Here is a 14456-nt window from a genome sequence, read left to right as displayed (position 1 = left end):
CGCGTACGCGCGCGTAATAATGTCCTAGGTAATTAGCATTAAAATGTAAGATAGAGCGTGACCTGAACTTAATGTCCACCGAAAATGATACAGAAATGACCTTTAGTTATGAAGTTATGATCGATCATGTAACATGGTCCGAAAATCACAAAATGGCGCCTAGATGACGTCATAGATATGTTACTGTCATGAAAACCTTATTGTGGCTAGATTTTGTCATGAGACATGTTCCCTGAAAATGTCATGTTATTCCGTAATGTCATTCTTGAGATATTGATGACACAAAATTGTCCAGAAAGAAAGAAGAATAAAAAGAAATAAAGAGAGATTTTGACAATCACAATAGGTGATACGCTGATAGCGTATCACCTAATAAAGAGAGATTTTGACAATCACAATAGGTGATACGCTGATAGCGTATCACCTAAAAAATAAAGAGAGATTTTGACAATCACAATAGGTGATACGCTGATAGCGTATCACCTAATAATAGTCAGTAAAATAAAAAGCGAGACTGAACACTATCACAGAATACACCTACCTGACTTATCAGGTCTGCAATCCAAATAAATGTCATATTCATGTCCGCAATCGGTGTTCCCCCAACCACCGTGGGAGCAGAGAGAAAGTGCAACCTCGTCCCCAGTACAACTGACTTCTGATAGATGGATAGGCCCAAAGAATTCTCCTGTGGAAAAGATCTGCGACGAACCGCTTCCCGTCGGAAAACCGAATTCCCTGCAAGCAACTTGCGAGTCGAAGCTATCCCATCCGTCTCTGCAGACAGAGCCCCAGGAGTTGTCGTGATAGATTTCCAGGAGACCATACGTGGGCGTCGATGAGCTCCCTGATAGACGAATTTCTCCTTCCTTGGCTGCAGTGTAGCAGCAGTTCGATGTGAAGGAATAAAATCATTTTGTCATGATAGGTATACATTCATAGTAGTTAATATAACGATGTTACAAAAGAACGTAAAGTGGCATTCTAGCTTTAGATGGGGTTACGGTGTAAATATTGCAAATTATCGTACATTGTGACTTGTGACCAAACCGTTTGCCCCTCCCCACCCCCCCCCCTTTTTTTTGTTGCAAATTGCACATACCAAAACCTAGGATTGTATATGAGAAATAATCCTTCTCACAGTATGCTGCAAGCAAAATATTTAGCTAGTTACACACTTACTGAAACAGTCGCTCCATTGAAGACATTAAGAATCGTATAATGATAATAACAATAATTAACATTTTTACCGCGCTTAATACAGATTTTCTAAGCCCCTAACATAACGTAATGTTGCAACTCCAATCTCCTATTTGTATACCCTTTTGCACTAAGCAATTAGATGCCATAGTATCATTTATTGAATTGTGTTTTTTTCTTTTTGTTTGTTTGTTTGTTTTAAATATATGTTTTACCCTATGTGTTCATGCTCTTGCAAACCGATTTTTCGCTTTCTTTTCATTTTGGATTCAGCGCACGTCGTAATGAATATTGACGTAAGGCATAGCCTGCTTTTGTGACTATGAGTGGGATTACCCTGCTTTTGAAGAAGACTTGATAAATAATAATCTGATAAAATGGGAGAAAAATCATTTATTTGATCCATGTCAAAGCGCCGCATCTTTTACCAAGATATTCCAGATGTCACATTAACAATGTCATGGACAGTCAGATGTTGTGGCGTAAACTGGTATACGCGTTTCAGGTTCCACATTTTAACACAGAAGTTTATTTGAGGTTTATTCTGCATTATATTTTCAACGCAATACAAAGTACAATAATTAAGAAGGTTTTAGGATAATTGCATGAATATTTGAAGAGTTTGTTCGCAAAAACCGATAAGTCCATATTTGCCAAATGGAGATATATGCGATTAAAGGTCAAGAAAAATAAAGTGAATAATAAGAATTTGTTTTGCTTCTTTTGACCATAACTTTAAAAATGTGCCTTTATAATTATGTAGTGACCAATATATCATTTAAAAGGTATTATTTTGTACGTTATGACAGAAACCGTACTTCAAAATCTTCAAAAATGGACTTATCTGTTTTTGCAAACAAACTCTTCTGTATGTATCAATACATAATTTGTTATTGTATGATATAGAGGAAAACGTATAAAGAGACAAAAAAAAAAACACACCAGCAAAAGTGTTTTGGCAAGTATAGATAATTGACACAATTCAAGAAATAATCATGTCAGGACTATATTTCATGATGGTTTTATCTTTGGATGTAGAATATATTCTCATATGGATTAAAGGCATAATCTACCATTTGCAGATGAAACAAAAACCCAGCATTAGTGCTTTAAAATAGTTCCAAAATGTTAGTTTGGGACAGAAAGAACCACTGTAAAAATTTGAATCCGTATAATCAATGTTAAGTATTGTTGAATACACAAAATGTGAACGATAGTTATAATAAAAATGTTGCCAGACTAAACCGTCTACAGTTATGGTTTAATGAGAAAAACACTGATATCTCCTTATATTATAGACCTTATTGCAAAATAATTTATGTGGTAGGATGTTTTGTGATACAATAGACTCACACATATGCATCATGTGTGATATCTTGAACATTTTTTGAAATCACTGTTTCCAAGGGTAAACTGGACCTTTAATCAGCAATGCTTATTGCTTTGTGTGACTTACCCGAGGGATCTGGTACTGACGAGTAACAGTCGACAGCTACGACAGAGAGGTAATAGCAATGGGTCCCACCATCATAGTAAGTGAGGTCACAGTCGATGAGTTTAGTCTCGCTTCCAATACAGCTCGCTTGGGTCACGTGCGAATAGTAATTATAAGGAATGCTGGTTGGTGAATGATAGTACGCTCTATTCACTCCGTCATTCCCTAGTTGACGGCAGGCCACCTCTGCCTCCTCGCTGCCCCATCCCGTACGGCAGACAGTGCCCCACATGTCAGCGCCCCATTCGTTGGTGAGGTAGATTTCCAGTCGGCCGTCTCTAGACGAACGACCATCAACCAGTCTGACGTCACCTTTTACATGCAAAAGAGGAGTCAAACGTGATATTTCATATTACATAATTATATGTTAAAATCAACTTTCTTCGCAGTTATTATTACCCCTTAAACTGAACATATTTCAATCGCATACGTGTTTTTAGATTGAATCACCAACAATTTAGCTATAGCCTGTGATTAATATCTGTGAGTTATCATGATTAGGCCCATGTGTTAAAATCAAATTTCTCCACAGTTATTATTACCATTAAAACTGATGAATCTATTTCAATCACAATTTTCCATGTTTTCATTAGAATAAATCACAGACACTTGAATTATACTTTGCGGCTAGTATTTAAGAGTTATGAATTATTACAATCAAACGCAAGTAAGTATTACAGCATTGTAGCAGTGAATGTCACGAAAGAAAGGAATTAACGGCAAAATGAGGAAACTGAGAAAAAATGCAAAATAGGAGACAAAAGGTAATTGTAGTATTATATGAGCATATCAGATTTCACCATGTTTAGTAATCTGATCAATAAAAACATCAATGACTTCACTCTGTACAGAAATAGGAACTTATATATTTGAAACCTTATCATAATTAACTTTCAGTATTTCGTGACATTTTATCTCCCCCTTAAAAAAAGCCACACACCATGTATTGATAGGTATCCAAATTTGCTGATAATGAGATGTCTTCTATGAATGAACTCTAATATGGTTTCCCCGGCCAATTTCGCACTTTTGTCAGTTAGATTTCTTTTTGCTGCATTCAATTTAGCAAAATTCAGCGTAGATGTCATGTTTGGTATTTCAATTTTATGATTTCTTCATTCAAATTCGTTTTGGGGCATTCAAATTACCTTTAACATCATTCTAATTAACACCTTTTCGATTGAAATTGGTAAAACAAGCACCATTTCGTTATTCGTTCATCCAATTTAGAATGATATAGTCACGTGATCACGCATATGCTGCTCTCGTTCATTCAAATTCATATTTTTGGCATCCAATTTAACATCTTTTACATTCAATTTAGGACACGTGTTTATGCTTTAAATATTTCTTAATTTTTTCAACATAGTTATTGTTTTGTAAGCATCATTACATTTCATATTTTCGTATTCATTTTAGAGATTTTGGGACCAGTTTTTTTTTTTTTTTTTCAATGTGCTTATTGAGTCTCTTAGTCCGAAGACAGTGCATGTGGCCACAGTTTATCTGGCCGTTGAGCGCTTTATTCCGGGAGTGTGTCGGCCATGATCTCTAGGAGGTCAAGGTTATGATTATCAAATGTTCCGATAATTTTTTGTCTGTCTTCTTGAGATATATACGTCTGTATCTACCTCGCCGGACGTGCTGTCATGACTGTAACAAGATTAAGTTAATCTGTAGTATTGGTACATGTAGGCCTATAATGACATGACTTCCATGTATGAAAGAAAAGGGGCGTCACGGAATAACAAACTCGAGTTATATAGGGTCAAAACTAATACTTTTACTGCTTAATAGTATGTGAATGAAACAAAAAGGCACATAAAACTGCACACTTTCAAATGTTCTCACCATTTAAAAAAAAAAGAAATAACATGACGTTAATTTGAATGAAAATGTTTGGAATTCGACTGCCCATTCGCGAAACTGAATGACTGAAATACCCTTTCGGCGAGTGGTGGAGAATTTGAATGAACGTACAGTTTTGTCTGTTCATTTCCATCTGAGAGATGGCTGGATAGCCCATATTCAGCTACGTTAAGCTGGTCTTCCATGGGGTCCAGTTGGATGTGAGGTGGGACCACTTCACCGGGTTAAACACCCTGCTCTTTGCGATGAATGAATGAAGCGGGATCTTTTACGTGCATGAGTTGTTACTCTCTTATACACGGGACCTCCATTTTATGTCCTATCCGAGGGACAGAGTGTTTTGCCTCTTGCCAGAGGGGACGGTATGCTTAAACACAACATTGCTCAGTCCAGACTCGGGTTCGAACCCGGGCCGCGTGATCGTGAGGCAGACGCGCTACCGACTGAGCCAACGCACCGCCAATTTGAATGCCCTTTTTACGAATTCGAAAACCACATGTGCAAATTTCATTGACTGAATGCACAAGTTACAATTCTGAAAGACAGACTGTGCGATAACGAAGGGTTTTGCTAAATTGAATGAACCTTGTATCAAATGGACAGACAAAAGTGCGAAATTGGCCGGGAACACCTATGTATATAGTGTACTAACTTGTTTATTCTATCATAAATGTCTTGTGGGGTGAAGAGGGTGTTTGGGCCAGCTATTCTTCCTATTTGTAAGATAGGCTAGTTGGAGTATAGGGTCTCGGAAGGACAGAATGTCTTGTGATGTATGCCTCCTTGTTTTATGTGGCCCCTCCCACACACTGTGGCAGTCTGATTATGCAACACTGACCCCCACTGCAATACCGGAAAGCCCGACGTGGCAGAAATAATAAACCCACACTCCTACCTCGCAACGCACTTGAGTCGGACGTGCTTTCTGTATCCTCTGTGCCTACATGAGTGAATGCTAGATGCGAATATATCACATGGTGTCAGGAAAAGGGAGTGAACATTGAATTCTACTACAAGCACGATGGCAGGATTGAAGCCGCCAGGACCCCTCAGCTTCGAAGGGAATGTGGCCACCAACTGGAAGGACTGGCTGAGATCATATGAACTATTTGAGACGGCAACAGAACTAAACAAGAAACGTGACGACGTGCGTTATGCTACGTTCTTGCACGTGGCAGGTGCCACAGCACAGAGGATTGCGAGAACATTTGAATTCAAATCCGAGGAAGTCGGAAAAGTACAGCCACTGAAAGAAAAGTTTGAGACATACTGCCAACCGAGGAAAAATTTGTCGGTATTGAGATATCTATTTAACTCTCGCAACCAGCAATCTCATGAGAATTTCAGCACCTACCTCACCGACTTAAAAGCGCTCGTGGCTGACTGTGAATTCAAGGATCTCGAGGATGAGATGCTACGAGACCGGATAATTTGTGGTATTAAGGACCACGGCCTCAGAGAAAAGCTGCTTCAAATAGACAACCTCAACTTGCAGAAATGCATAGACACTTGCAGCATTAAGGAAAGCAGCACAGCGCAGATGGAACAATTACGAATTGGCACTGAGACTGAGGTGCACTATGTGAAAAGCCGTTCACGATCTCGACCACATCAGGAAAAGTTTCGCCGAAACGATCGCCCGTCCAAATCCCAAGCCCGACGCGACACATGCCCGAACTGTACCTTTGTTCATCACTCGCCATCCTATTGCCCAGCGGCAAAGGAAAAATGTAGAAACTGCGGGCAAATTGGACATTTTGAAAAGTCAACCAGATGTAAAATGAATCGGAGCTTTGGTGACGGAAAACCCACGCCATCGATAGGAAACCCAAGCCAGAGCGGACGAGGTGACCGACTACGCGATGCGAACGATGAGCGCCGGATTGACAGCCGTGGTGACCGCCGAAATGACCGTCGCGACTTTCGACGAAACAACAAGGACTACCATCATCGTGACCATGACCAAAGTATGTCGAGAAAGAATTACAACCGGGACGTGGGCAACGTCGACCAGTACCACCAAGGTCCCCGCGATGACGAGTACGACAACGGTGACGACGATGACGAATGTTTCTACGTAGATGTTATAGTCGACAATGTGGACCAACTTACAGCGGATGAATGGAGACAAACCTGCAGTGTAAACGGAGTGAGAGTTAACTTTAAGCTAGACTCAGGTGCTCAGGTTAACATATTACCCGAGAGCATCTTCAGGGAAACTAAGTCATGTTTGGAGGACACAAACATAACCCTACGTACATACTCAGGACACACAATGAATCCCGTTGGACAGGCTACATGCGACGTAAAAGTGGGTAAGAAAATATTCTCCCTAAATTTTCAAGTGGTGGCTGACAATGTCAGGCCTTTGTTGGGTTTGAAAGCGTGTGAGATGATGAATTTGATGAAGAGGTGCGTTGTTGATGACGTGGCAGGTGCAGGCGGGGCAAAACCAAATGACGCTGCGACCCCACCCGAAACCCGAGACACAATTTCTCGCGCAACCGCAGAAAATGCAGCAAAACTCGACCCCACCCGTGGGAAGAGCGACCCGCTAGATGCGCATGCGGATTTGTTCACCGGACTTGGCCGATTACGCAACCATGAATATGACATCTCAATTCGAGATGACATTGCACCCGTAAAGTGTGCTCCGCGTTCGATCCCGCACAAGTTACGCGACAACGTAAAGGCTGAGCTCGATCGAATGGAGTCGATAGGGGTTATTGAGAGGGTAAACGGTCCCACAGAGTGGGTAAGCGCAATGACCGTAGTCCATAAGCCGGATGGACGCGTCCGAATATGCCTTGACCCCCGCGGATTGAATATGGCTATCCGACGAGAGCACTACCCCATGCCTACTTTTGAGCAAGTATCCGCGCGTATGCCCAATGCACGAATTTTCTCGAAATTTGATGCCACAAGTGGGTACTGGCAATTACCGTTGACAGACAGCAGTTCGTACTACACGACATTCAACACCCAGTTCGGCCGATATCGTTACAAGGTGATGCCATTTGGCATCTCATCAGCCAGTGAAATTTGGCAGAGAGCCATGGTCGATGAGTTTGGCCAACTGGAGGGTGTTGAGGTCGTTGCAGACGACATTCTGATATGGGGCACAAATGTCACAGAACATGATGCCCGTCTAGCCACTTTCCTCGACAAAGTCCGTTCGTGCGGCTTGAAGCTGAACAAAGCCAAGTCGATCATTCGCGCGAGCGAGATAGAGTATGTAGGTCACGTGATCAGTAGTGATGGTGTAAAGCCCAGCAATGATAGGATCAACGCAATCACACAGCTACCCTACCCGGAATCAAAAAAGGAGGTTGAAACCTTCCTTGGAATGGTTACTTACCTGGGAAAGTTCATCCCTAACCTATCAGAAATAACAGCCCCTCTACGCGAACTGACTAAAAAAGACGTGATCTGGCACTGGGAACCAGAACATGCACGCGCTGTCGATTCACTGAAGAACATGATCACATCTGCACCAATACTGAAACTCTACGATGCAGCGAAGCCAGTTGCCCTAGCAACAGACGCATCCAATGCCGGATTTGGAGCCGTGCTCATGCAGGATGATAATCCTATCGCCTATGCATCGAGACGCGTGAACGATGCGGAAAGCAACTATGCGCCGATAGAAAAGGAGATGTGCGCCATACTGTTCGCTTGCAATAGATTTCACGACTACGTGTATGGACAAAAAGTGACGATACACACAGACCACAAGCCGCTGATTGGTATAGCCGCAAAACCGTTGCACAAGTTAAGCCCTCGCTTACAGCGCATGCGTTTGCATCTCCTGGCTTACGACCTCCAGCTCCAGTGGAAGCCTGGGAAAGAGATGTTCGTACCAGACGCCTTGAGCCGCTTGCTCCCTGCAAGCACTACGCGTGTGCAAACAGAGCCTCGTATCAAAGTAGAGATTGACACGGTAGAAAGCGCTATGCACATGTCCCCTCGCAGACTAGAGCAATTTCAGAGAGAGACTGAACGCGACCCCGTTCTCCAAAAGGTTCGCGCGTGTATACGCAGTGAATGGCCCGAGAACAAGAATGACGTGCCGCATGAATTGAAGCCTTATCACTCATTTCGCGATGAGCTCGTTGAAATCGATGGGCTGATAATGAAGGACACTAGAATCGTAGTACCTGCAAATCTTCAGAAAGAAATGCTAAAAGTCCTACATGAGTCCCACATAGGTGTAGTCAAGCTCAAGATGAGAGCCAGAAACATCTTCTTTTGGCCGGGGATGAACGCCCAAATCGAGGATAAGGTTGCACGCTGCTCTATCTGCCAGGCTACCAAAAAACAGCAACAATCTGAGCCACTCATCCCACATGAGATACCAGATAGGCCATGGTCGAAAGTAGGGATAGACATATTTCATCTTGACGGAACTAACTACCTACTAGCAGTAGATTACTACTCTAAATTTCCAGAAGTTCAAGCCCTCCAAGAAATGACAGCACGTCATGTCATCAATGAGCTAAAAAATATGTTTGCCCGTAATGGCATCCCCGATGAAATAATCACAGACAATGCCAAACAATTCGTCTGTGCAGAATTCGAGAGGTTTTCAAGGGAATGGGAAATTGAACACAAGACATCGAGCCCGATCTACGCACAAAGCAATGGGCAAGCAGAACGGTGTGTTCAGACAGTAAAGTCGCTGATGAAACGAGCAAAAATGAGCAACCGCGACCCAATGTATGCCCTTCTTGAGTATAGGAACACGCCCATTGATGGTTTAGATGGGTATGCACCTGCTCAACTTCTCAATGGACGGCTATTGAGGAGTCGCGTGCCGACCCAGATGACCCGCCTCAAACCACATGTCGTACCCCCCATGCATGATAACCTAGTGGCCAGACAGAAACAGCAGCAAAAACACTTCAACGAAAGAGCCCGTCACACCCCCCTCTCCCAGCTCCCAACCAATCAGGAAGTAGTTTTTCGCGCCACGACTAAGTCGTGGAGAACTGGCCACGTCGCACACCCTACTTCCGCCCCTCGAAGCTACCTTATCAAAAACGAGCAAGGCGAATACAGGCGAAATCGGAAAGACATCCGACCAATTCCCGCTTCCCACCCTCCCACAGCCCCGCCAACTGCAGCGAGCGACAGCTCCGTTCCAGCCCCCAGCTCGCCACGTCATACCCGCACCCACTCACAACGCTATCGCACCATCATGCTCTCCCAACCAACCACCACTCGAAGCGGGAGAGTATCCACCCCACCAAAGCGTCTTGATTTGAAATGCCTCAAAGCATAGTGAACTAAGCAGTAGAAAGTTGAAGTGTAAATAATTGTACATTGAACAATGTATTTAACTTCTGGTAACATCGCTCACACTTACCAGTATATTTGTTTATAAGTTGTGTAGTCCATATGAATATGACTACATGTAGTCTGTTTCATTGACAAATTCCCCTCTTTACTTTCAATCCTTCTTCTTGATCTTTGTCTTCTTTCTTTCTCTCTCCTTTATATTTTGATAAATATAACTCACTTTGATGTAATGTTGACATCTGAGTTACCGATTGAGAGATAAAAGTGCTGCTTTTATCCAACCCACTTCTGTAACGGATTGTAAGTGTATTATGATTATCCACACCACATCAGATTATCAATCACACAGGCCCAAATCATTCACGGTTAACGAAAATGTAATGATGTGCTAAATATCAGTGATCGTTTTCTCTCCATCATTAATGAATTTTATTTACTGATTGGTTTATTACAGTGTTTTGTGATCGAACATATCATTAACCCTGATATTAATAATGTTTAAAACAAAATTCTGATGGAATAAAAAAGGCTATCGGTATCAGTACCAACCTTGTAGTACCACTACATTGACCACTTTGTAAACATGTGTCCCTCTACGGCACTGTGATTACTGTAATAACCTAATTATCTCACTTATTATGTGATGCCTAATTCGCATAAATGATGAATGTTAATGGTGCGATGAGGAAAATTACGTAACAAAAGATATAATTGAAGATTTAATGATGTTAAGTATTGTGCAATTACAAAAAAAAAATGCATATTTGTAGAAATCGAAAGTGGCAAGAGAACCAAAAAAAAAAGGAGTAAAACTTATTTGTATATGTGATGACAGAAAGTGGAAAGAGAACCACACAAACACAAAAAAAAGGAAAAACGACAATGTAACTTGTATATAGTTAATTTGTAACGAAACTAAGAAGGAAAATAAGATACCAAGATGCACGCATTGAAGAACATGACGAGCAAATTATACCACTTAATGTGATCACGAATTCATTTGGACTTATTTGGCTTATTTTTTATATCTAGTGATCAATACATGGCTTTGGAAATTGCCCCTAAAAAATAAAATAAATAAGAACATCTTACTAAGTGATTCCCTGTAACATTATAAAAAATTTGATTCGCAGCATAAGTCTTTTCATGTTATGTTTCCCTATAAATACGAATCTGCTTCCTCTTCGATAAAAGGGGGAGATGTGATGTATGCCTCCTTGTTTTATGTGGCCCCTCCCACACACTGTGGCAGTCTGATTATGCAACACTGACCCCCACTGCAATACCGGAAAGCCCGACGTGGCAGAAATAATAAACCCACACTCCTACCTCGCAACGCACTTGAGTCGGACGTGCTTTCTGTATCCTCTGTGCCTACATGAGTGAATGCTAGATGCGAATATATCACAGTCTTGTGGGGGAAGATGGTGTGAAAAGCGATTGAGAGTTCCGTTTCATAAAATAGAGACTAAATGACGAGGACAAACTGCTCGAAACTCATTGCAGTGTGAGATAAGGATACCCTTCGATACTTTAAAAAACAACTAAACGCCCAAAGTTATATACAAAGTGTGAACATAATGGTGAAATTTCTTCATCTCACAATCATTCCCTTGGATTACGATTTTGTAGGGGGTACCAAGAATTACAATAGGGTGTTCTCCGTTTTAGGAATGGGAGGGGGGAGGGACAACACACACACACACACACACACACACACACGCACACACGGTATTGTGTATACATATATATATATATGTATTATTATTATTATTACTATTATTATTATTATTATTATTATTATTATTATTATTATTATTATTATTATTATTATTATTATCATTATAATTAATATGTATAAGCAAGAGCTACATAGTGGACGTATTTTGACATGATTTTCTTACATTTTTCTTTATTCCGTCAACACCGGAGGGGTTAAAACATCAACATTGTGGGAGTATCTGTCTGTGGGAGCAAACTACAAGATACTCCTACAATATTGCTAGTTTGTGTTTGTGTGTGTTTGTGTGCGTGTGTGTGTCGGTTTGTGTGCAAATAGTTAGATGACACAATTTGAAACCCATATACCTGACTGGACTTGCTTACTACTTCATTCCAGATTAAAGCCCAGTAACTAAAACATTGAAATTTTGATATCAGTTGATACCAGTTGGTTTCTATTGGTTTCTATTGTTGTTGTTTTTTTGCTCATAAATATTCATAAGGTATTCAAATTCTCTTGGTAAAAAAGATAAAATATTGCTAAATGTAATGTTTTTTATGATTTCAATAAATTCTGAAATGTCTGAAATGTATTAGAAATTTATTGAATATTATTGCCGTGATATTCACAATTTCAACTTGTACCTTTGATGAGGTATTTTCATATTTTCATAATAAAAGTGTAATCTACATGGTAACCATGTCTTAAGGCATTACAACTAGATGGCCCTATATATGTGAATGAAATATCCCTGGTACTAACTAGGTCTAGAATGTAGGCTAAGCCTAGATGTACTTGTAGGTATAGGTTTTACGACTAGCTGTAGGATTATGATAGGTTAGATATGAACAATGTCTTGACAAACACATGTTCTGGTAAACACCCATACATCAAATAATTCAACACAAAATTTTTTGATTAACCAAAATTCAACTTACTAAACAGTTAAACAAATGGAAGTTGGGCAATATCTAGTTGGGTAAAATTGGTTGGGCAAATGATTACCCCGTATCCGGGCGATTACCCAACTCAAATTATAACCAACGGTTGGGAAATTGCAAAGCTGGGTAAAGTCTGATTGGTCAACAGCTGATGGGCAATTTGATTTGCCCAACCACATAGCAAACTCATTACCAAACATCAGTTGGGCAGATTTTAACCAGTAGTTGTGTGGACAGTATGTTGCCAAGTGTTGGTCAAAAGTTGGAAATTTTTTGGCCCAACTATTTTAAGAGTGCAGTTGATTCTAGTCACACATTCTGATTTCCATATTGAAACTAGTTGCCTCAACTGGAATCAACTGGTACCAGCACCAGTTGCCAAGTGGTTTTTCGACCTGGACTTGATTAAACAGTTGGACAAATGGAAGTTGGGCAATATCTAATTGGGTCACAATGGTTGGGCAAATGATTACCCAACTCAAAATAACCAACGGTGGGAAATTTCAAAGTTGGGTAAAGTCCGATTGGTCAACAGCTGATGGGCAATTTAATTTGCCCAACCACATAGCAAACTCATTACCCAACATCAGTTGGGCAGATCTTAACCAATAGTTGTGTGGACAGTATGTTCCCCAGTGTTGGTTAAAAGTTGGGCATTTTTGTGCCCAACTATTTTAAGAGTGTGTTTTTTTTTTTTTCGATAATTGAACAACTTTAATAGTTTATCCTCGAAGTCATTACCACTAGGATTATGCACACAAAACTTGATATTAGGAAAGAATATATACTATATTGAAGGTTCCTGGTAGAACAAAGTGACACTTTTGTGACCATGAACGCAAACATCCGATCAAAGTTACTTAGATGGTGTAAATGTAACAACAACATCGATGAAAGTCATAATAGGGTCATAATAAGAAGGCACAACATCTAAATACATTGTGTTTAATTCTGTTGAAGAAAACACAATTGTCTTCAATCTTAAAATACCATATCTATGTATAATGAAACATTACTTTGATTATCATGGGGACAGTGCCTTTATCATCATGCTGAGACAGTGTTTCGGTTGTAACTCTTAATGCATGTCAGATCTTGCAATGACATTTTTGAATTTATATTGGTGATCTACGATATAATGAAATTGCTGATTGGTGATGAACGATAGAATAAATCCCGACGGAATCCCATTTTCTTTGCTCATTTTCCACTAATATATGATAAAAGCATCAGTTTTTACATGATACCCTTCTTATGGCGCCATTTTGTAAAGCAGAAATGATTATCCCTGTGGCTCTCTACGTTACCAATGTACTAACCAAAATACTAAACAAAAACACTGAACATAATTCTGTCTTCATGATGGTTGACACACTATGTATACTCCATGCGTCGTTTTCGAAAATCATGGCGGTGTGATGTTTAACCATTACATCGCATTTAGTAATGCACCGCCGCACTGTTCACTCAGTATTTTTTTTTTATTAATTCATCAAGTTATTTTCTATACTCTTAACACGTTTACTAGAAAGCAAGAAAGTAAGGACACATTAACCTGCTTACCAATAAGAGCCGAGGTGGTTCCGAAGAGAAATATCACAATCCATGTTACACAGTATCCCGCCATGTTGCCGGTGTAGTATTTCTTGAAACTACTGGCGTCTTATCCTAGATTATTAACATAGTGCGAGCTCTTTGGTATTAAACGCAGGGCACAGAGGGCAATCATACAACGGTTTGTACTGGGTGAGGCAAAAAATAACTCTGACGCTAGTGTCAATAAATTTGGAACACACTGTTTGCTGACAGTTTGCCGCGTCTGAAATTGATGAAGAACGATATATAAGTTAAATTAATTTGCTTTCAACTCCACGTACCATCAACATTTAAAGGTACCTCACACTTGGCGCAAATAAATGCATACATACAC

The 14456-nt window shown here is 40.3% G+C and overlaps 1 protein-coding gene across 1 annotated transcript in view; it reads right to left on the bottom strand.

The window, feature by feature from the left end:
- LOC140230657 (scavenger receptor cysteine-rich domain-containing group B protein-like) overlaps nt 1-14153 on the bottom strand; it is a 38076-nt gene extending 23923 nt beyond the window's left edge. Inside the window, exons 1-3 of the mRNA XM_072310798.1 lie at nt 14090-14153; nt 2657-3007; nt 542-874 (exon numbers count right to left, since the gene is read on the bottom strand). Coding sequence (XP_072166899.1) covers nt 542-874; nt 2657-3007; nt 14090-14153 — 748 coding nt within the window. The remainder of the gene's footprint in view (nt 1-541; nt 875-2656; nt 3008-14089) is intronic.
- Nucleotides 14154-14456: the final 303 nt, after the last annotated feature.

This window comes from Diadema setosum, chromosome 7 (genome assembly GCF_964275005.1).
Source record: "Diadema setosum chromosome 7, eeDiaSeto1, whole genome shotgun sequence".
Lineage (NCBI taxonomy): Eukaryota > Metazoa > Echinodermata > Echinoidea > Diadematoida > Diadematidae > Diadema > Diadema setosum.
The sequence above is the reverse complement of the archived record's forward strand: the minus strand, read 5'-3'. Positions and strand labels throughout refer to the sequence as shown.